Genomic DNA, 25,004 nt, shown 5'->3' with positions numbered 1-25,004 from the left:
GAGCTTCTGCGTGTCACGGGATGGGCTGTCGTACTGGACTGTGTTGTATAGCCTGTTGGCTGTCGACTGAGCATCAGCTGTTGGCCGGTAACTGGTAGCCACCAGGTTCCAGGGCTGTAATGGGCTGGATCCTGCAGAACTGTTGTGCTGCTGGAACTGCTGCAGCTCCACACAGGTCTCCTCTGTTCACGGTTCCATTCCACCTAACATATCTCATTTTTTGATCCACTAAATCCTTGTGAAACAGTAACAATGAAACTACTCGCACCGATTATGCTATTTTTGCTCCGCTTTAGTGCCCTATCCCCCTGTGTGTCTTTCCTGTGCAGTGTCCTGCACCTGTTCAGCCACTGATTTGACCATCAAGTTGTTGCTGTCCTATGTTGGGCCGGTTTTAAATCATTCTACTTATGTGCTGAAAAACTGCTTCATGCATAATGAATCTTCTCTCAATAATATTACCCATTCATAAGAGGTTGAAACTGTGCCAAAATCTGTTGTTAGGCGGAAATGCTTCGTCTTACTTTTACTTTTGCTATCAGGCAATGCTCAGCCAAACCCAGGCCCCCTACTGCATAACATTTGTATCCCTGATGAATTAAGAGCCAGGTCAGGTCTTGGTATCTTGCATATGTCTGTAGTCCGCTGCCCAAGCTGGAATTAATAATAAAAATCTGGATTCAGTCTACTATATTCTAGAATGGCGCCTGTTAGGTGGCAGCCAGTTACAGCAGCTCCTCTGTTTGTTTTTTATTTTTTGCAAGTTTTTTTACTGAATTATCATCTGTTAATCCAAGTCAAGTTAAGATCTATGCTTTCTCTCTGATAACGGATGAAAGTGGATGAGTTGGGATCTTCTAATTCCTGTGAAGAGACATATGGATATTATGCAAACTGCATCAGAAAATATATGTTTCTGTGGCAACGGCATGTATACAAGAGAGCAACTGTTAGCTCTCAAGGGAACAAGTCTGCTTCTTGGTATAAAACCTGAAATCTCCCAAGACCTGAGGAGGCGTAGGAGGGGCTGCAGCGCAAGAGTGAAGCATCGAGAAAAACGTAGGAGATTTAAAACATTTCTCCCAAAAATTATTATGGGAAATGTGAGGTCACTCTGCAACAAAGTGGATGAACTTTCTGCTTTAGCTAGCAGCCAGCGAGAGTACAGAGAGTGTAGCATGGTTTCCTTCACCGAGACCTGGCTGAATAAAAATATACCAGACAGCTCACTTGAACTGCCTGGGTTCTCACTACTGTGAGCGGACAGAGGCAAACAGAGTGGCAAGAAAAGAGGAGGTGGTCTTGATGTTTTTATTAACTCCAAATGGTGCAACCCTGGACATGTAACAGTGAAATACTGTATCTGTACTCCAGACATTGAGCTGTTGGTCGTTGGACTGAGGCCATACTACCTGCCCCGTGAGTTTTCACACGCCATTGTTGTGACTGTTTACATTCCTCCATCAGCTGCAGCACAGAGTGCATGTGACATCATCCACACAGTTGTCGCTGGTCTCCAAACAAAACACCCCTGTGCCCTTATACTATGTAATGGGGATTTTAACCATGTCAGTATTTCGGGAACTCCGACCAACTTCAAACAGTATGTGGACTGTGCAACATGAGAAAATAAAATTCTTGATCTCCTTTATGCCAATGTGAAGGAGGCATACACCTCTTCAGCCCTCCCCCCACTTGGTGGATCAGACCACAACTTAATATATATAGTACCAATATTATATATATTAATATTATAATAATATTATAGTAAGACAACAGTCTGCTACCAAGAGGTATGTGAAAGTTTGGTCAAAGAATGCTGAGGAGGTCCTGCAAGAGTGCTTCAGGGTTACAAACTAGGACCTTTTCATGGATGCTCACGATGAGGACATCAAAGGCATCTCTCACTGCATCACAGACTACATCCACCAAAGTTTGCTAATGAACTTAACCTGTTCTTTAATAGATTTGACACCACCTCTGCTTCTTACTCTGATCCATTGTCCTCACACACCATCCCTCCTCCCTACGCCACCTTAGCTGATGCCTTGGGGTCTCTTCACATCCCTCCACCCAACATGTCTGCCAATGCTCACCATTGCCCACTGATACCATCTCCTCTATCAGCAGCCATACAACATTGAAATATATACCTCACCTCCAATAACTTCTCCCCTGCCCTCACCATCTGACTCCTCATCAACACAATACACAGGCCCAGCCTTTGCCACAGAGCAGGTGAGGAAGGAACGAGCTAAACTAAAGACCAACAAAGCAAAAGGACCAGATGAGATTAGTCCTAAAGTACTTAAGGTGTGTGCTGGACAGCTTGCAGAGGTTTTTCAGAAACTCTTCAACCTCTCTCTGAGGCTCAAAAAGGTGCCTAAGTTATGGAAAACTTCCTGTATTGTCCCATTACCAAAAAGAGGCCATCCCAGTACCCTTAGTGACTTCAGACCAGTAGCGCTAACATCACATGTCATGAAAGTGTTTGAGAGACTGGTCCTGCAACACCTGAAGTCTCAAGTGTCTGAATTTCTGGACCCCCTGCAATTTGCATATTAAGAACACATTGGAGTGGAAGATGCCATCATCTTCTTAATGCACAGAGCATACTCCCATCTGGAGAGGCAGGGCAGCACTGTGAGAGTCATGTTTTTTGACTTTTCAAGTACTTTCAACACTATTCAGCCTCCAGAAGTTGTCTGATGACTCTTGAATCATTGGATGCATCAGTTATGATAACGATGAGGAATACAGACACTAGATAAAAAGCTTTGTTGATTGGTGTACAACAACTGTCTAAAGCTCAATATCAAGAAAACCAGAGAACTGGTGGTGGACTTTAGGAGGAGCAGGAAGACCCCAGTACCTGTCTCCATCCTTGGAGACGAAGTAGAGATTGTGGAATCCTACATATACCTTGCAGTCCACATTAACAACAAACTGGACTGGTCAAACAATACAGATGTACTCTACAAGAAAGGACAGAGCAGACTGTTCTTCCTCAGGAGACTCTGTTCCTTTGGTGTGTGCAGCAAGCTACTGAAGATGTTCTATCAGTCTGTAGTAGCGTGTGCACTGTCCTTTGCAGTTGTGTGCTGGGGAGGTGGCATCAAGGCTGGTGAGACCAACAGACTAAATAAGTTGATCAGGAAGGCAAAATCTGTTGTTGGACTGGAACTGGACAGTGGATGCTGTGGCAGAGAGGAGGATGGTGGACAAAATCAACTCCATATTGGACAATTCTGCCCACCCACTTCATGAGGAACTTCATTCAGCCACAGACTAAGTTCATTCAGCCACAGACTAATTCCTCCTAAAGCCAAGACTGAGAGATTCAGGAAGTCTTTTGTGTCCACAGCCATAAGACTCTATAATTCCACAATATAAACAGTAACACACATGCACACACAACACACCACATACACATGCATGCACGCACACACACACAAACCCCCCAAAATAAATAATTACTTTATTATTTTTCTTTCATACAAGTTAATTACTTTATTACTTTATGAATTACTTTATGAATTACTATTAATTAATATAATTTAAATAATCTAAAATTTAATAACTTTGAATAACTGCTGTAACAATTGAATTTCCCTTTGGGGATTAATAAAGTACTTCTTCTTCTTCTTCTAATACGGACATTCTTGTGCTGCCTGGAACTTGACTGAATAAAACGTTCTCACATACTTTTATAACAGGTTATAATGTCTTCCATTGCGATCTCCCTAGAAAACATGGAAGGTTAGCTATCTACATAAAATCTCATGTTAACCTATTACCTCTGTGTCCATATTGACACAATTTGAATTTCTTGCCCTGAATCTTGAAAAGGGTCAGTCCCTCACAATTATGGGCTGTTACAGACCTCCTACAGCCTGCGGTAAAAACTGTCTGTGACTCTTTAAATCTCACCCAATTAATAGATATTCCTACTCGCTCTAATATTAAATCTCCCACTAGATCATCCCTGCTTGATTTATTTATGATGAATGCCCCATATAAATACACTGACATAGGTGTTTTTGTAATTGACCTATTCAATTCAATTCAATTCAATTTTATTTGTATAGCGCCAAATCACAATACAAATCATCTCAAGGCACTTTACAAAAACTAAAACTAAAAACCCAACAATTCCCTTATGAGCAAGCACTTGGCGACAGTGGAGAGGAAAAAACTCCCTTTAACGGAAGAAAAAAACCTCCAGCAGAACCAAGCTCAGTTTGGGCGGCCATCTGCCTCGACCGGTTGGGGTGAGTGGATAGAGCAGAGAGAAAAGAACAGCAACAATAAACAACAAATAGACACTGCAAGTTGGTGGGGCCAGTAACTGCACATCAGCGATAAACAGCTCCAGGACCAGGGACACCTGCAGAAGGTACAGAGAGAGAGAGAGAGAGAGAGAGGGAGGGAGAGAGCACAAACTAGGGGAGAGAGAGAGCACAAGGTTAGTAACATTCAATGGTGGAATATACATGAGGTCGGAGAGAAGGGGGATGGGGGGGGGGCGGGTAGGGTAGGGGAGCTCAGTGCACCAATGGTCCTCGGGCAGTCTAGGCCTATAGCAGCATAACTAACTAAGGGATGGTTCAGGGTTGCCTGAAGCCAGCCCTAACTATATGCTTTGTCAAAGAGGAAGGTTTTAAGTCTAGCCTTAAAAGTACAGAGAGTGTCTGCCTCCTGAACCCAGGCTGAGAGCTGGTTCCACAGGAGAGGAGCTTGATAGCTAAAGGCTCTGCCTCCCATTCTGCTTTTGAGAACTCTGGGAACCACAAGTAGGCCTGCACTCTGAGAGCGAAGTGGTCTATTGGGATAATATGGTACTATGAGGTCTTTAAGGTATGAAGGAGCTTGATTATGAAGGGATTTGTATGTGAGAAGAAGGATTTTAAATTCTATTCTATATTTTACAGGGAGCCAATGAAGAGAAGCCAATATAGGAGAAATATGATCTCTCTTGCTAGTTCCTGTCAGGACTCTGGCTGCGGCATTCTGGATTAATTGGAGGCTTTTTATTAAGATATTAGGACATCCAGATAGTAATGAGTTACAGTAATCTAGCCTTGAGGAAACAAACGCATGGACTAGTTTTTCTGCATCATTTTGAGACAGGATGTTCCTAATTTTGGAAATGTTGCGCAGGTGAAAGAATGCAGTTCTAGAAATCTGTTTTATGTGTGAGTTAAAGGACATGTCCTGGTCAAAAATAACTCCAAGGTTTTTTACAGTAGTGCTGGAGGCCAGGGCTATGCCATCTAGAGTAGCTATAATTTTAGAAAAGTTATTTCTGAGATTTTTAGGCCCAAATATAATGACTTCTGTTTTCTCCGAGTTTAAAAGTAAAAAGTTACTGGTCATCCAAGCCTTTATGTCAGTTAGACAGGCTTGAAGTCTGGTTAACTGGTTTGTGTTAACAGGTTTAATAGATTGATATAACTGAGTGTCATCCGCATAGCAGTGGTAATTAATAGAGTGCTTCCTAATGATATATCCTAAAGGAAGCATGTACAGGGTGAACAGAATCGGTCCTAGCACAGAACCTTGTGGAACTCCATAACTAACTTTTGTTCGTGTGGAAGGTTCATCATGGACATGAACAAACTGGAATCTGTCCGATAAATAGGATTGGAACCACTTTAACGCTGTTCCTCTGATACCAATCACATGCTCCAGTCTCTGTAATAAGATGTTGTGGTCAATGGTGTCGAATGCTGCACTAAGGTCTAGGAGGACAAGTATCGAAACAAGTCCATTATCTGAGGCTAAGAGAAGATCGTTGGTAACTTTCAACAGTGCTGTTTCTGTACTATGATGTGCTCTAAATCCTGATTGGAAATCTTCAAATAGTTCATTCCTGTGTAAGTGGTCTGATAGCTGCTTAGCAACAGCTTTTTCTAAGATTTTAGAAATAAATGGCAGGTTGGATATTGGTCTATAATTAGCCAAGACACCTGGATCAAGACTAGGCTTTTTGAGTAAAGGTTTGATTACTGCAGTCTTAAAGGCCTGTGGTACGTAGCCTGATACTAGAGATAAATTTACCAAGTCCAATAAAGATGAGTTCATTAATGGCAGGGTGCCTTTAAGCAGTCTAGTCGGGATGGGGTCCAAGAGACACGTTGATGATTTCGATGAAGCAACTACTGATGTAAATTCAGAGAGATCTATAGGAGAGAAGCAGTCTAAACATAACTGAGGTCCTACAGATGATTCAAGAGCTACTGTAGTAAAAGATTCATTTATTGCAGGTATAGGAAGCATCTGCTGAATTTTATCTCTAATAGTTGTGATTTTATTTGTAAAGAAACTCATAAATTCATCACTGCTGAGAGCTAAGGGAACACTGGGCTCAACGGAGCTGTGACTTTTTGTCAGCCTGGCTACAGTGCTGAAAAGAAACCTGGGATTGTTCTTATTTTCCTCTATTAGTGATGAATAGTATGCAGTTCTGGCTTTACGGAGAGCTTTTTTATATGTTAGTAGACTGTTTTTCCAGGCTAGAAAAATTTCCTCTAACTTTGTGGAACGCCACTTCCTTTCCAGCCTTCGTGATGCCTGCTTTAAGGTACGAACATGTAAATTATACCATGGGGCTAGTCTTCTCTCAATCACTAACTTCTTTTTCAGAGGGGCTACAGAATCAAGCGTTTCACGCAGTGAGGTTACAGCGCTGTCAACAACATGATCAATTTGGTAGGGAGTAGGATTAAGGCAGCTGCCCTCCATTATGTTTATACTTGGCATAGATGCAAATAAAGATGGAATCATTTTCTTAAATTTATTAACAGCGTTGTCGGATAAACATCTGCTGTAGTGGAATTTTCTTCCAGACGCTGCATGATCCATCATTTTAAATTCGAAAGTTATTAAAGAATGATCTGACAAAACAGGATTTGGGGGGAAAATTATTAGATGTTCAATTTCGATGCCATAGGTCAGAACAAGATCAAGGGTGTGATTGAAACAGTGGGTGGGTTTATTAACGTTTTGAATGAAACCAATTGAATCTAATATAGAATTAAATGCAATGCTGAGGCTGTTATTTTCAACATCTACATGAATGTTAAAATCTCCCACTATAATGACTTTATCTGATCTAAGCACTAAATCAGACAGGAAGTCAGGGAATTCAGTTAAAAACTCTGAGTAAGGAACAGGTGGACGGTACAAAATGACAAGTAGAACTGGTTTTTGTGTTTTCCAGTTTGTATGTGAGAGACTAAGAGTGAGGCTCTCAAATGAGTTATAACTGTTCTGAGGATGAAAGTTTAATAATAAGTTTGACTGGAAGATTGCAGCTACTCCTCCACCTCGACCTGTGCTTCGAGGAACATGATAATTTTTATGACTGAGGGGGGTTGATTCATTCAGACTGACATATTCATCCTGCTGTAACCAGGTTTCAGTAAGATAAAGTAGGTCAATTTGGTGATCAGTTATCAAATCATTTACTAACAGAGATTTAGAAGAAAGGGACCTAATATTTAATAATCCACATTTGACAGTTCTGTTTTTCTGTTCAATAAGAGGAGTGGTCTTAATTTTTATTAAGTTTTTATGAATAACTCCTCTTCTGTTAACTTCTGATTTGTTTGATTTATATGTTCGAGGGGCAGACACAGTCTCTATGTGGTTTGAAGGGGGCGGCGGCTCTAAGGAAACTGCAGAGAAGCGTTTTAGACCGAGTCTCTGCATCCCGGTCCCCACCCTGGATTGTCAGGCTTTAGGTCGGCTAAGAAACTCGGCCAAATTCCTAGAGATGAGAGCTGCACCATTCAAAGTGGGATGGATGCCATCTCTCGCTATCAGACCGGGTTTTCCCCAGAAAGTGGCCCAATTGTCTATGAAGCCCACATCGTTTGCTGGACACCACCTAGACAGCCAGCGACGGAACGACGACATGCGGCTAAACATGTCATCGCTGGTCAGATTGGGGAGGGGTCCAGAGAAAACTACGGAGTCCGACATTAATTTAGCAAAGTTACACACCGACTCAACATTAATTTTAGTGACCTCCGATTGGCGTAATCGGGTGTCATTGCTGCCGACGTGAATAACAATTTTCCCATATTTCCGATTAGCCTTAGCCAGCAGCTTCAGATTTGACTCGATGTCGCCCGCTCTGGCCCCAGGAATACATTTGACTATGGTCGCTGGTGTCTCTATTTTCACGTTCCTGACTATGGAATCGCCAATTATCAGAGTTGGTTTCTCAGCGGGTGTGTCGCTGAGCGGGGAAAATCTATTAGAAACGTGAACAGGCAGGTGATGAGCCGTGGGCTTCTGCTTAGGAGTATGTTTCCTTCGGACCGTCACCCAGGCTAATTCTCCGGGCTGCTCCGGCGCTGCCCTTGGACCGCTAACAGACCCTGAGCTCGGTGGCTCCACACCAGCTAACGGGGCTAGGCTAGCTGGCTTTTGTTCGAAGGTGCGGAGCCGCGCTTCCAAATCAGTGATCCTCGCCTCCAAGGCTAACAGAACCTTACACTTAATACAGGTATCATTATCGCTAAAGGAGGCAGAGGAATAACTAAACATGTGGCACACCGAGCAAGAAAGAGAGAGAGAGGGAGAGGCCATGTTAGCAAGCTAACTAGCTAGCTAAGCTAACCGGTAGGCCAACGAGCGCTAAGTCAGGAAATAGCAACAAACACCGGTCAAAACAGAAAGGTACCCGACCAGCACCGGAATGCAGCAGCCAGTGAACCGTTCAAAGTCTAGCCGGTTCCCAGGTGTGCCAAACCACAGCTAGTCTGCCGCCAGTCTGCAGACGAACCACACAACACACACAACACGACACGCCTGCAAGACAAAAGTGATTCGCTTACCCGGATGTTCAGCTACTCACCTCAGAACTCCTAAGTGATCATTGTGCTGTTGCTAATGTTAGGAATGTCAAACTCCCAAAAATGAAGCCTTGTGTTCTGGTTAAAACATACCTCAAACACTTTAATGAGCAAGCATTTGTTCATGACTTGTCTCACTTTGAATGTTGTAGGGTCTATCTTTCTGATAAGATTGAACTAGCATGCCAATTCTTTTATGACAAGTTTTTAAGATTACTCAATAAACATGCACCCTTGCATACATTTAGGATAAAAGGGCACAACAATCCCTGATTTACCCCAGAAATTGGCCATCTTCTTAAAGATAGGGATGTTGCCTGGTCCAGGGCAAGAAAAACTAAAACTGATGTTGACTGGCTTTGGTTTTGGCAGCTGTAAAACAAATGCACCTAAAAAGAGCTAAGTCAAAGTTTTACCTCTCTGAAATGACAAAAAAATCTGAATGATCCAAAGAAGTTTTGGAAATTAGTGAAATCCATTTCTGACTTGGTACTAGCAAATGACCTTCCAAACTTTCTAGTCAAAGAAGGTAAAATTCTGACAGATAAAGCAGCCATGCTGAATTACTTTAACAAACTTTATTTCAGCAGTTTTTTTATTTAATTCCACAAACCCTGATTTAACTGGGCCTGTTTCAAATTCTGAAGCTTTGCTCTAACTTATGTATCTACAACTTTACTCCTGTGTCCACTACGGAGGTTCACTAACCGCTGAAAAGTCTAGACACCAGGAAAGCAGCTGGTCCAGATAAATTGGACCCAGTATTTCTGAAGTCACCTGCAGACTTTATAGCCGAGCCATTGTCTTACATTTTTAATTTGAGTCTGAATTGTAATAAAATTCCCAAAGTGTGGAAGGCGGCTTCTATACTTCCGTTAAAGGAGGTGAACCTTCAGAAGTAAACAACTATAGGCCAATATCTAAACTATGTATCCTGGCAAAAAATTTTGAAAAGCTTGTCAGTGAGCAGCTGAATGTTTTTAGATTCCAATAGCATTTCAACCAATTTTCAGTCTGGACACTGGATTGTAAAAAATATTGTGCTGCCCTCTTTACCAACATTTGATGCTGTTGACCACAGTCTTTTGATTAAGAAGTTTCTTTAGATTGGCACCTCAAACCAAACCGCCACCGGGGGTATATACTGGCCTGTTTCCTTTGTTCCATGTGGAGTATTGTTTGTGTTGTACCTGAGTTGTTTCTGAACCTGAGTGAGTTTGTGAGTTTGCGGTGTTAACTGAGTAGTTGAGTTCCCCACGTTATTTGCTTTATACCATGTCCTGGAGATTCAGAGTTACCTATACCTGTTCCTGTCCTAGTTTCATTTCTCCTTGTTTGGAGTTTTAATAAAACATCTCCGTTGCCTGCACTTGGGTCCTAGACAAAGCTTTTACCACAAAATATAACACAAAGGCATTTAACGGTATTTTTGTATATTTCAGAGCTACCAGAGAATATCCTTTCAGTAAAAACTGGGAAAGGTAAACAAATGGAATTAGTATTCAGTTCTCTCAATGCACATACAGTATTGCCAATTTCGGTGAAATACGGGTTCTGTTACAGAAACAAATCCTGCTTCTCCCTCAGAGCTCATAAACGTCTTGTATCAGCAACTTTTTTACTATTACTTGATTATGGTGATGTCTTGTATTTGAATGCCTCTAACAAATGTCTACAATCTTTGAACACTGTTTACCATTCTGCATTGAGGTTTGTTACTAGTTGCTGTCGGCTCACTCACCACTGTGAACTGTATTCCAAAGCTGAGTTATGCTCATTTACAAGGCGCTTCTCAGTTTGTTTCTTTATCTTTGCACACTTCTTCAAAGAACCAACAGCCATTATGCCTTATGTTCTAGTGACATTCATCAACTGTAAGTCCCTCGTGTCTGGACTGATTTGGGGAAACAAGCTTTCAGCTTTGCTGCCCCTTCTGCCTGGAATGCTTTCCAAACTGAAGTGAAAATGTCTGAACTGTACTACCAGATTGTTTACAACTTCTGCACTTTATAATACCTGCCTGTCTACAACTAGTTGTTTAAAATTCTTAAACTATTGTTTATTTTTAATGAATTGTTAGAATTCTGCTGTTGATCCATCCATCCTGTTTTTCAGGTTATCTGTGCATTTTTCTTTTAGTTTTTTGTAGCATTTCTGTAGCATTTATGTTTACTGTTTGACCCTTTGTAGCATTTGTATATATGTCTGTTTGCACTGGAGTACCCCCCCCCCCCCCCCCGTACCTAAACAAATTCCTTGTGTGTGTGTGTGCACACTCACTTGGCAATAAAGCTCATTCTGATTCTGATTCTGATTCTGATTCTTGATGTTGTATTAATCTATGATGTGTGTGTAGTTGATCTCTAGGCCAGGTCACCATTGTAAATGAGATCTCAATCTCAATGGGTCTTTACCTGGCTAAATAAAGGTTAAAATAAAATTAAAAAGTCCAAAGAAACTCATTTTTCACTAATCTTGCACATAAACCCAAATCTCATATTTGAAAGAAATGCTCACTTGATTATGGTAAAATGTTACCCTGAAAACATATCTTACTTCTCAATTTGATTAATAACTTGTGCTCCTCTGATTGTAATTTTGTGATTTGCTGACCAACCAGCTCCCAGACATGCTTTCAATGTAGTGTAAAACAGAGAATGTTGCAGTGGGATGGCAAGAAAGCGTCAAAGAATGACAGAAGTTTGAGTGTGTGTGTGTGTGTGTGTTGTAGCTTGTAAAAAGTATACAAATTGAATCGCAGCAAAATAAAGTCAGGATCCGCATTTTTGTGACTTCCTGTTTCTTTTATTTTGAAGGCTCCTGACAGGAACTGGTATTTGTTTTATTCTTTACGTTGACCTAATTAGTTATTGTGCTCACCTGTGTCTTGTTTGGCAGCTCTGCTTTATATTCCTTTGTTCAGTCACATTTTAGTTGCCAGGTTGATACCCTTGCGTTCTTGTTTGTAGTTTTGGTCTTGGATTGCCTTTTGTTTCTACCCAGTTTAACTAAGGTATCTGCCTCCATTTGTATATTTCTTAAGTTCCCATGCCTTGTCCTGTGTCACTGTGTTTTCTCCTTTGTGTTCACGTTCATTGTTTCCCAAGTGTTCTCGTCTAGCTCCCTTTTGTTCATGCCTTGTTCCCCTCCCGTGTTCATGTATCTGTGTGGTCTGGTGCGTCTCCCCAGGTGTGTGTGACCCAGACCCTCATGCCTTGTTCCCTTGTGTCCATGTCTTTGTCCCACGTTCATGTTTTCTGTCCTTGCGTTTTCCTGCCGTGATCTGTCCCTGCCAAGCCAAGTGATTCTGTTTCCTGTTTTTGTTCAGTTACATAAAGTCTTTTTTGAACCTTGAGTACCAGAGTGGGTGCAATTACTGGTCCTAAAATAAACAATCATTCCCAAACCCTGACAAATAAACACAAACGCTGAATATTTTTTTGTGTGTGTGTGCTTGTTCTAAGTTTTAATACTTGTTTCGTGTTTGAAGAACGCATGGAGACAGCCAATAAGCAGCTTGCTGCTAAAGAGTGTGATGGCTCAGAGGACAACCGGAAAACCATCTCCCAGCTGCTTGCACAGAGTGAGTACCACTCACTCAACCTATATGCTCTATTATGCTCACCCTATTAAATGTTTTTAAAGACTACCTCATCAAATATGTTTCTGTGTCACATTTTAATCCACATATTATAGTTAAAATATAACAACACTGATTTATGGGGTGCAGAACCCTTTAAAATAGATGAAAGGCATTGTGTTACTTCATAGAATCATGTGCTTGTATTCAGACAAAGAGACACTGCGTGAGAAGGAGAAGCTGGAGATCGAGCTCAGTGCACTGCGCTCCACCACTGAAGACCAGAGGAGACACATTGAGATCAGGGACCAGGCACTGAACAATGCCCAGGCCAAAGTGGTCAAACTGGAGGAGGAGGTAACAACATCAGCTGCCACTCTTGGATGTGTTCCTGGTATCTAGATTTTTGTTTACTGCTTGTTACCATGTTTGGCAGAGCCAGAAAATCCTAATATAGGTAAAGAAATTCTGAGCTGAGGTGGGACAACCAAGCAAAAACAACTGCCATCGTAAGGTTTTCTTAATTAAAGAGGAAACACTTCAGAAGAAGTGCCATGAGTTAGCTAGAATCTTAACAGGAACAGCTGCACTGGCATCCGAGGCCAGTCATATCTTGGTGATAATGTCTAGAGTTTAGGAATGAAGAAAAGAGATTCCTTCTTGCTGTAATGAAAGCACAGCTTTTTATATTTCAGAGATAGACGATTGTACTACTACTGCAGTATACTATAATTAGTGTGCAGGAAGTTGTCAGAAGTGAATCATCACAAAGACAGTAAAAGTTAACCTATAGTTGGGTATTAAAGAGTAGTGCTCTAGGTGCAAAACTTATACTGTATACCTAGCAGCCATAACTACACTATAGCTAAAAATATTAAAAACCTGACTACACTCCAGTGCTATGTTTGTGATGGAGATACATATGCAGACACAACAAAACTATAAGTCAGCTTGGACTACTTGTGTCATCTACTAAAAGTTTCTGATGTAGGTGTTGATGGCCAGGCTTGAACTGTGGATAATGTGGTTCATGGTTGGAACTGTATTAACCACTGACAACGTTATTTGTGTAGTGGTCTAACTGGTGGCCTTAACAGCAAATATACCCTGTTTCCTACAAGCTGCGATATATTAACTTCATGCTTGAATGCCACTAAATGACTCACCGTTACAGAACCCCATAGAGAGTGCATTAACCAGGACTGAATGCACTGTCCTTCTTAATAAAAGCCCCCAGTAAATTTATACAAGGGGTTTCTCACACACCACTAGCAGATGTATTCAATTAAGACAGCCAAAGCATTTTATGTAATCAACTGTGTTAATCTGTTTGTAGCTTGCAATAAAAAATAGTCTTTAAAAAAAATAAGAGCTGATCGAATCCCTTCGATTTCCAAGAGCTGACAAATCCTCTACCTGTCATGTCAGTCAGTAGTGGCTATGGACGGAAATGACTAGTTACAATTAAAGAACAGAATGACGTGTCTGAACAGTGACTGTTTTAGTGTGTGTGTGTGTGTGTGTGTGTGTGTGTGCTCTGCCACAAAACCACATTGCAAAAGTTTGATATATTTTGTTTAATATTAGAGTATGACAGTGACATCTACCAAAATTGTGAAATGGCAGCTTGGCAATTACACTTTTTTGTGAATCACTGTGCTTTTTGATTGCTGTGACTGTGGTAAACTCTTCAGTCTTATGATCAGAAAGTGTAGGGTTCACTTCCCCACTCTGGCCAACTAATTGTTCTTTAATGGTTTGTCTTGATTGTGGTGGCTCAGTTGTCATTGGAAGTAAATTCCCATGCTTATTAGTTTCTTTGTTTTTTTTTTTATAGTGTATATTTCTTAAACTAGTGTCATAATGAATTTTTTAGTTTGAACCTGATTTGATCTGTTAGAAATTTACGTAAATCTGTGGTACTGTGGGTATCATTCTGTACTGATCTTCTGTACTGAGAAATGCAAATCTTTTGCATTGTTCTTTAAAAAGCTGTTTTTTTTTTGTTTTTTTTTATACTTGGTTCCAAATTCAAAGCCGAACCCACTGAACATTATAACTTAACATCGGTAACAGTGATTTCTAACATGAGTCGTCGTAACCTACAACATGTTGCAATTGCAAATTTATCTATTTAAAAAAAAAAAAAAAAAAAAACCTCCCTTCTCACCCCTATGGGTGGTGTGTGTGTCTTCCTCAATCTTGGGTCTTCTACCAGAGACTTGGGAGTTTGAGGGTTCTTCAGTATCTTAGGTGATCGTGGCACTGCGCTCTGGACTGAGAGCTCTGATGTTGTTCCTGGGATCTGTTGGAGCCACTCTCCAAGTTTGGGGGTCATAGCCCCGAGGGTGCCGATTACCACCGGGACCACTGTTGCTTTTACCTTCCACATCTTTTCAAGTTCTTCTTTCAGCCCTCAGTTGGTTAGCCATCACCAGTTTCTCGGTCTGTATCTGAAAGTCCCACAGGATCTTAGCTCGGTCATTCTACACCACCTTTTTTGGAGGTGTGCCCCATTTTGACCTTGAGACCTCCAGCCCATACTCCGCACAGATGTTCCTGTACACTATGCCTGCCACTTGGTTATGGCGTTCCATGTATGTCCTGCCTACTAGCATCTTACAACCTGCTGTGACAGTGTGTACAGAAAGTATTCAGACCCCGTTAAATTTTTCACTCTTTGTGTCATTGCAGCCGTTTGCCAAAATCAAAAAAGTCCAGTCTGGTGTCCTGAGCAGTCTGGAAGAGGTTTTCTTCAAGGATGTCTCTGTACTTATGACCATGTGATATTTCAGTTTTTTGTTTTTAATAAATTTGCAAAAAATTCTACATTTCTTTTTTTTTTTCTGTCAAGAGGTGGTGCTGAGTGTACATTAATGAGAAATAAAATGAAGTTTTTTGATTTTGGCAAATGGCTGCAATGACACAAAGAGTGAAAAATTTAAAGCGGTCTGAATACTTTCCATACCCACTGTATGTGTTGGATTGTCTCAGGGGCATCTTTGCACAGCCTACACCTGGGGTCCTGCCTGGTGTGGTAGACCCCAGCCTCTATCGATCTTGTGCTCAGGGCCTGTTCTTGTGCTGCTACAATTAGTGCCTCTGTGCTGTCTTTCAGTCCGGCTTTTTCCAGCCACTGGTAGGACTTTTCGATATCAGCCACTTCTTGTATCTGTCAGTGGTACATACCGTGCAGGGGTTTTGTCCTGCCATGATGGTTCTTGCTCCTCTTCCTCTGCATCGGGCTTCTGTTGCCTGAGATATGCACTAAGTATTCCATCGCTTGGGGCCATCTTCCTGGTGTACTCATGGATCTTTGCTGTTTCATCTTGGATGGTGGCTCTGACGCTCACCAGTCCTCGGCCTCCTTCCTTCCTCTTAATGTACAGTCTCAGGATGCTGGATTTGCATTGCATTGTGAAGAGCTTTCTTGTCTTGACATCAGTGGCTTCTGTGTCCTCTTTTGGCCAGCTTATTATGCCAGCGGGGTATCCTATGACCTATTCAGGCCTATGCAGAACAGCAGCGGGGACAGAGCATCTCCTTGGTAGATGCTGCACTTGATGGAGACCTGTGCAATCGGCTTGAGGTTGGCTACTAGGGTTGTTTTCCACAGTACCATTGAGTTCCTTATGAAGGTTCTTAGGGTCCTATTGATGTTGTACAGCTCCAGGCATTCTAGGATCCATGTGTGAGGCATTGAGTCGTAGGCTTTCTTGTAGTCAATCCAGGCGGTGCACAGGTTGGTCTGCCTGGTCTTACAGTCTTGAGTGACCGCTTTATCCACCAGTAGTTGATGTTTTGCTCCCCTGGTGTCCTTACCCATTCCTTTCTGGGCCCCGCTCATGTATTGAGCCATGTGCCTACTCATCTTAGCCTACTCATGCCCGACAGGAACTTCCATGTTGTGCAGAGGCAGGTTATCGGACGGTAGTTGGATGGGACTGCTCCCTTTTGGGGGTCCTTCAGGATCAGGACTGTCCTGCCTTCAGTTAGCCACTCTGGGTGAGTCCCATCCATTAGCAGCTGGTTTATTTGAGCTGCCAGGCACTCATGGAGGGCAGTTAGCTTCTTTAGCCAGTAGGTGTTGATCATGTCAGGCCCCGGTGCTGTCCAGTTCATGTTTGAGACCCTTTCTCGAATATCTGCTGTTGTGATGGTTACTGGTTCAGGGAGGTTGCTGTGGTCTGGTCTCAGGTCTGCCAGCCACTGGGCATTGGTGTTATGTGATGCTTATGTATTTTTAACCTGTCTTTTATTTCTGTAAAGCACTCTGAATTACTCTGTGTATGAATTGTGCTATATAAATAAACTTGCCTTGCCTTCCCTCTCCCATATGTTTTTCCAGTATTGTTCAGTCTCCGGCCTTGGTGGGTTTGTTCTCATGTTACTACCTTACCACTGAGTACACTTTGGACGGTTCGGTGGAGAACATCCTGTTAATTCTCCTTGCTTCTATTTCTCTGGTGTACCTCTACAGGTGTGTGGCCAGGGCTGAGAGTAGTTGTTTGACAGTCTCCAGGGCCTCTGGTATGGACAGCTTGCTGTACTTCTTACCTAACTTCATCCCACTTCTCTGCAATTCTGATAGTTGGCTAACTTCTCTCTGTGTTGCCCTTAGTTTTGCCTCTAACCTCCTTCTCCATGCAGGATACTGTTCCTTGGTGCTGGTGTGTATTTTGTGGCCAAGGATCTCAAGGATCACTGTTGCCGTGGTGTATATCAGCTTGTTGGTCTCAGTGATGGTAACAGTAGGGATTGTTCGTAATGCTGCATTCACATCTTCTAGTAGACTTTGAGGGTACATCACTTAGTCTTGGTAACCGGCTACGGAGGTTCCAGGTGTCCATCTTACTCACGATCTTCTCTCAGGTCAGCTGCTCTTGTGTTGAGCATGTGAGGGCTTGTTATTGGGGCTTGGTACCCAATCTCGGGTGGGGATGGTATTGTTTCCCCCCTGACCTTGCGTGTGGGCTCCCCCTTGCCATAGCATTTGTGTTGCATCTCTTCGATCTCCAGTTGTGATAGCAGTTGCCGTTTGTGGATGTTGGAACACTGAGCTACTAGCTGTTTTGGCCCTATTATAGATGGTGGGTTTCGATGTTTCCATAGGTCCCACATCCTCTTCATGTAACCCCTATCGCTGGGGTTTCTCATGTAGTAGCATTCCAACAGTTGTCTATTGTCAGCCCTCGTCCATGAGTGTCGTGTTCCATTAACCCATTTCCCATCAGGTTGCCCTGGTCCCCTAGCACCTGACACGGACCTTGTTGACCCGGGCGATATATATATATTTATATTTATTTATATATATATATATATATATATATATATATATATATATATATATATATATATATATATATATATATATGAATGCGGATTCATGAAAAATGTCAAGAAAGTTGATGGATGTATACTGTATGAGATGGAGGGGAACAGCAATACATAAGCTTACTTTCCTTAGGTATCCAGTGTCAGATCAATGTTATTCCCTGTAGCATCCCATTTTCTTGGAATGCTTGTTCTTTCATGTTTAAGTTCTGTAGTAGTCTGCCATTCCATGTCTCCAGTATTCTCCACTTCAGCACTCACCTTCACCTTCTTTTAATTAACGCTTATTCATGGACTGGTTGCAGTTGTTCCTTCTGTTAATTTGTTGGATATTGCTTCATGGTTTAGTGTTAGTGGAATCACATTTCCATGCAAGTGTCACGCTGCCTATGTTGATGTTAAAATAAATCTGCGAACCTTGAAATTCACCTGCAAGTATGTGACACTGAAATCCACATTTTTTTTCTGGAACACTGTTTTCTTCTTCTTCCTGTCCTGTTTTTCCCATCCATCACCTCTATTACCCAATGACCTCACAGACACCAGGGAAGAATTTATGATTTTGACTAGCCTTCTGCTTTTTTTTGTCCATGAAGGCACTCACACATACAGGGGTTGGACAATGAAACTGAAACATTGGCCAATTTAGTGTTGGAGGTTTCATGGCTAACTTTGACCAGCCTGGTGGCCAATCTTCATTGATTGCACATTCCAGAGGGTGAAGGTTTAATTAGCAGAGTAATAGCACAGTTTTGCTTAAAATATTGCAATGCACACATCATTATGGGTCACATATCAGAGTTCAAAAGAGGACAAATTGTTGGTGTGCGTCTCGCTGGCACATCTGTGACCAAGACAGCAAGTCTCTGATGTATCAAGAGCCACGGTATCCAGGGTAATGTCAGCATACCAAGAAGGATGAACCACATCCAACAGGAGTAACTGGACGCAAGAGGAAGCTGTCTGAAAGGGATGTCCGGGTGCTAACCCGAATTGTATCCAAAAAACATAAAACCACAGCTGCCCAACTCACTGCAGAATTAAATGTGCACCTCAACTCTCCTGTTTCCTCCAAAAACTGTTCTTCGGGAGCTCCATAGGGTCAATATCCATGGCCGGGCTGCTATAGGACTACCGAACCATTCTGGAGGACCATGTGCACTCAATGGTTCAAACATTGTATCCTGAAGGCGGTGCCGTGTATCAGGATAATGCACCAATACACACAGCAAGACTGGTGACAGAGTGGTTTGATGAACATGAAAGTGAAGTTGAACATCTCCTATGGCCTGCACAGTGACCAGATCTAAATATTATTGAGCCACTTTGGGGTGTTTTGGAGGAGCGAGTCAGGAAACGTTTTCCTCCATCAGCATCACATAGTGATCTGGCCACTATTCTGCAAGAAGAATGGCTCAAAATCCCTCTGGCCACTGTGCAGGACTTGTATCTGTCATTCCCAAGATGAATTGATGCTGTATTGGCTTCAAAAGGAGGCCCTACATCATACTACTGAATTATTGGTTTAAAACCAGGCATTTGTTTCATTGTCCAACCCCTGTACATATCTTTCTTTTCTTTTCAGCACTGTAGCCAGGCTGACAAAAAGTCACAGCTCTGTTGAGCCCAGTGTTCCCTTAGCTCTCAGCAGTGATGAATTTGAGTTTCTTTACAAATAAAATCACAACTATTAGAGATAAAATTCAGCAGATGCTTCCTATACCTGCAATAAATGAATCTTCTACTACAGTAGCTCTTGAATCATCTGTAGGACCTCAGTTATGTTTAGACTGCTTCTCTCCCATAGATCTCTCTGAATTTACATCAGTAGTTGCTTCATCGAAATCATCAACGTGTCTCTTAGACCCCATCCCGACTAGACTGCTTAAAGACACCCTGCCATTAATGAACTCATCTTTATTAGACTTGGTAAATTTATCTCTAGTATCAGGCTACGTACCACAGGCCTTTAAGACTGCAGTAATCAAACCTTTACTCAAAAAGCCTAGTCTTGATCCAGGAGTCTTGGCTAATTATAGACCAATATCCAACCTGCCATTTATTTCTAAAATCCTAGAAAAAGCTGTTGCTAAGCAGCTATCAGACCACTTACACAGGAATGAACTATTTGAAGATTTTCAATCAGGATTTAGAGCACATCATAGTACAGAAACAGCACTGTTGAAAGTTACCAACGATCTTCTCTTAGCCTCAGATAATGGACTTGTTTCAATACTTGTCCTCCTAGACCTTAGTGCAGCATTCGACACCATTGACCACAATATCTTATTACAGAGACTGGAGCATGTGATTGGTATCAGAGGAACAGCGTTAAAGTGGTTCCAATCCTATTTATCGGACAGATTCCAGTTTGTTCATGTCCATGATGAACCTTCCACACGAACAAAAGTTAGTTATGGAGTTCCACAAGGCTCCGTTCTAGGACCGATTCTGTTCACCCTGTACATGCTTCCTTTAGGATATGTCATTAGGAAGCACTCTATTAATTACCACTGCTATGCAGATGACACTCAGTTATATCTATCTATTAAACCTGTTAACACAAACCAGTTAACCAGACTTCAAGCCTGTCTAACTGACATAAAGGCCTGGATAACCAGTAACTTTTTACTTTTAAACTCGGAGAAAACAGAAGTCATTATATTTGGGCCAAAAAATCTCAGAAATAACTTTTCTCAAATAATAGCTACTCTAGATGGCATAACCCTGGCCTCTAGCACTACTGTAAAAAACCTTGGAGTTATTTTTGACCAGGACATGTCCTTTAACTCACACATAAAACAAATCTCTAGAACTGCATTCTTTCACCTGCGCAACATTTCCAAAATTAGGAACATCCTGTCTCAAAATGATGCAGAAAAACTAGTCCATGCATTTGTTACCTCAAGGCTAGATTACGGTAACTCATTACTGTCTGGATGTCCCAATATCTCCATAAAAAGCCTCCAATTAATCCAGAATGCCACAGCCAGAGTCCTGACAGGAACTTGCAGGAGAGATCATATTTCTCCTATATTGGTTTCTCTTCATTGGCTCCCTGTAAAATATAGAATAGAATTTAAAATCCTTCTTCTCACATACAAATCCCTTCATAATCAAGCTCCTTCATACCTTAAAGACCTCATAGTACCATATTATCCCAATCGACCACTTCGCTCTCAGAGTGCAGGTCTACTTGTGGTTCCCAGAGTTTCCAAAAGCAGAATGGGAGGCAGAGCCTTTAGTTATCAAGCTCCTCTCCTATGGAACCAGCTCCCAGCCTGGGTTCAGGAGGCAGACACTCTCTATATTTTTAAGGATAGACTTAAAACCTTCCTCTTTGACAAAGCATATAGTTAGGGCTGGCTTCAGGCAACCCTGAACCATCCCTTAGTTATGCTGCTATAGGCCTAGACTGCCCGAGGACCATCGGTGCACTGAGCTCCCCTACCCTAACCCCCCCCTTTCCCTTCCCCTCCCCTCTCTTCTCTCCTCCCACCTCATGTATATTCCACCATTGAATCTTACTAACCTTGTGTTCTCTCTCTCCCCTAGTTTGTGCTCTCTCTATTCTCTCTGTACCTTCTGCAGGTGTCCCTGGTCCTGGAGCTGTATATCGCTGATGTGCAGTTACTGGTCCCATCAACCTGCAGTGTCTATTTGTTGTTTATTGTTGCTGTTCTTTTCTCTCTGCTCTATCCACTCACCCCAACGGGTCGAGGCAGATGGCTGCCCAAACTGAGCCCGGTTCTGCTGGAGGTTTTTTCTTCTTTTAAAGGGAGTTTTTTCCTCTCCACTGTCGCCAAGTGCTTGCTCATAAGGGAATTGTTGGGTTTTTAGTTTTAGTTTTTGTAAAGTGCCTTGAGATGATTTGTATTGTGATTTGGCGCTATACAAATAAAATTGAATTGAATTGAATTGAATTGAATTGAATTGAATCTTATACCTATACTCTGGTGTTAATTAATGTACTTTTCCTATCAGTTTAAATTCTGTAATAGGGCATTGAGTAGACCCAGGTGTGTTGATATGTAGATTTGGCTGTTTGGTCTTGTATTTAGGTGAATTATCACAGCAACATATAAATACTTCTCTTTCTTGGTGCCTGCAGTTGAAGAAGAAGCAGGTTTATGTGGAGAAGGTGGAAAGGATGCAACAGGCTCTGGCTCAGCTCCAGGCAGCCTGTGAAAAGAGAGAACAACTCGAGCACAGACTCCGTACTAGACTGGAGAGAGAGCTAGAGTCCCTACGCATGCAGCAGGTAACACGTCAGGCTGGTGCTGATCAACAGTAACACAGACTCTTAGTAAATGAAGAGGCCATCAGGCCTACTGAAGTGAAATATATTGCCAATACTTTTGAACAAGTGCCAGGGGCTCCTCTAGTAGTTTTCCGCTTCATGTGTTTTTCATTCTCTTAGCGTCACGGAGGATCTCAAAGCAGTGGTGCAGTCCCGTCTGAATACAATGCCACAGCACTTATGGAACACCTGAGGGAGAAGGAAGAGCGGATCCTAGCTCTAGAGGCTGACATGACCAAGTGGGAGCAGAAGTACTTGGAGGAGAGTGTAATGAGGCAGTTTGCTCTGGACACTGCTGCCTCCGTTGCCACTCAGAGGTAAATGTGCATTAAAGTTATTTCATTTTCTGAGACTTTGGGCCTCATACAAGAAACAGTCATATACAAGGATACATACAAGTTTTTTTAAGAAAATTTACCAGTATTCTGTATTTTGTCTTAGGTATGAATAGAAATCCTATTTAGTCCTGTCATAGTAGCACTGAGCAGACTGCCTTTCTTCACCTAGGGAAAACACACTTGTTTCAGTTTAGAATTTTAAGAATTGTAGCAGATTCATCTGAATGAATCTGGAGTTTAAATAGGATACTTAAATTGATTTATTTAAACAATATACCATATAAAATTAATATTCAACATTGGAATATTTTTGATTTTGCATTGTTTTTTCATGGCTTATATTATAATATATTGTGTTATGGGAAGCACAGTAGTGGTTAGCATAGTTGCCTCACAGCAAAGAAGGTTCCTGGTTTGAAACCCATCAGGGGCCTTTCTGTGTGGAGTTTGCATGTTCTCCCTGTGCTTGCGTGGGTTTTCTCCAGGTACTCCAGTTTCCTCCCACAGCCCAAAAACATGTATACCATGTTGCCCATAGGAGTGAGTGTGAGGGTGTGAGGTTTTTCTCTATGTGGCCCTGTGATGGACTGGTGACCTGTCCAGGGTGTACCCCTGCCTTTCACCCAAAGAGAGCTGGGATAGGCTCCAGCAGATCCCTGTGACCCTGGTTAGGAATTAGTGGGTATAGATATTGGATGGATATTATATTATGTTATAATATATTCATTCAAAGACTAAGTAAGTGCAACATTGGTCACCACTATGGGTCACCACCAAGTCAACAGATGAGCACAAGACAGAGACGGGAATGAAATCCAAGGTCTGATGAAGGTTTAGTAGTGTAAACAGCTGTTGACATGACAGAGAAAACAAACAAATGGACCAATGCTGAAGTCCATGCCTACGTGACAGAGAAAATTTGGACAGATCAAAGTGAAACATGAAAATTTTCAGTGGTGTTGTTGCTAGATGTTATCCAGAAGTGACGCTAGCCAGATTACACTGCTACCTGCGATATGAATGCAAACAGAAAAAAGGTCTTTCTTTCTCAAGTCCACTCCTCCACTCCAGTTCCAAGAACTGATTTACAGTACTAGTACTGTTTGGTCTGAAAGTGCCTAGTGTGACTTTCCTAAAATACTGTATTTCTACCTGTAGAACTGTGCATGTTGGTAAAGATACAGAGAGATCTTGTGGATTGGGATTGCATGTCCCAGTATCAGCTCCCCCATGACATTCTATAGGATAAGAGGTGTAGTTCCTGGATGGACAAATGGGTATCTCACAGATTATGTCCAGTGTTTTCATATAGAAAAAGTATTGCTTTATATAACTTGAGTAACAGACAGAAAAAGGGAAAACACATGCAGTCAGTATTATTGACTACCATTCCACATTGTACTGCTTATTTTGGTAGTATTATAGAGACTCTATAACACAGAGATAATGATACCTGTAATAAGTGCAAGGTTCTGCTAGCTTTGGAGGTGAGGATCACTGATTTGGACCTTTTAACAAAAGCCAGCTAGCTTAGCCCCATTAGCTGAGCTAAGGGTCTGTTAGCTGTCCAAGGGCAGCTCCGGAGCAGCCCAGAGAATTGGCCTGGGTGACAGTCCGACGGAAACATACTCCTAAGCAGAAGCTCACGGCTCATCACCTGCCTGTTCACGTTTCTAATAGATTTTCCCCGCTCAGCGACCCACCCGCTTAAAAACCCGACTCTGATAATTGGCAGTTACATAGTCAGAAACGCGAAGCTAGAGACACCAGCGACCATAGTCAAATGTTCCCTGGGGCCAGAGCGGGCGACATTGAGTCAAATCTGAAGCTGCTGGCTAAGGCTAATCGTAAATATGGAACAACTGTTATTCACGTTGGCAGCAATGACACCCGATTACGCCAATCGGAGGTCACTAAAATTAATGTTGAGTCGGTGTGTAACTTTGCCAAATTAATGTCGGACTCCGTAGTTTTCTCTGGACCCCTCCCCAATCTGACCAGCGATGACATGTTTGCCGCATGTCGTCGTTCCGTCGCTGGCTGTCTAGGTGGTGTCCAGCAAACGATGTGGGCTTCACAGACAATTGGGCCACTTTCTGGGGAACACCCGGTCTGGTTAGCGAGACATGTCATCCATCCCACTTTGAATGGTGCAGCTCCCATCTCTAGAAATTTGGCCGAGTTTATTAGCCAACCTAAACCCTGACAATCCAGAGTGGGGACCGGGACACAGAGACTCAGTCTAAAACCATGGGCAGTTTGTTCCTAAGGGTGATTGGGCAACGCACCACCAAAGGGTTAAAGAGAGGATTTTAAAAAATATGGTCCAATCAGCGTCAAGGTTTGTTCCGTAGAGTGCTGCAACCAGACTGAAATCAGTGAAAATCGCCCAGATAGTTCTCATAGACTGTCATATTAATTTTTTTTTTTTTTTAAACTTTAGACGCTGCAATGTATTCTGTATGGATTCCAGGAGGGCTTGCACTAACCTGCTTTTGTCATACGTAACCTAGTGTTACAATTTGCAGGAGTAGCAAGCTAGCGGGATTCACGGTCAACTTGGCTAACAATTACCTCATCTCAGAGCA

General features: G+C 42.1%; 1 protein-coding gene across 7 annotated transcripts in view; it reads left to right on the top strand.

Annotated features, from left to right (window-relative positions):
- The window catches only part of amot (angiomotin), a 122,210-nt gene that overhangs the window by 78,744 nt on the left and 18,462 nt on the right, over window positions 1–25,004 (top strand). For all 7 annotated transcript variants that reach the window (XM_026327813.1, XM_026327808.1, XM_026327810.1 and 4 more), the window contains 4 exons: window positions 12,355–12,447; window positions 12,656–12,801; window positions 21,890–22,039; window positions 22,199–22,395. In XM_026327813.1, the coding sequence (XP_026183598.1) occupies window positions 12,355–12,447; window positions 12,656–12,801; window positions 21,890–22,039; window positions 22,199–22,395 (586 nt within the window). The remainder of the gene's footprint in view (window positions 1–12,354; window positions 12,448–12,655; window positions 12,802–21,889; window positions 22,040–22,198; window positions 22,396–25,004) is intronic.

Source organism: Mastacembelus armatus, chromosome 14, assembly GCF_900324485.2.
Source record: "Mastacembelus armatus chromosome 14, fMasArm1.2, whole genome shotgun sequence".
NCBI lineage: Eukaryota > Metazoa > Chordata > Actinopteri > Synbranchiformes > Mastacembelidae > Mastacembelus > Mastacembelus armatus.
This window is presented reverse-complemented; position numbering and strand designations above follow the sequence as displayed.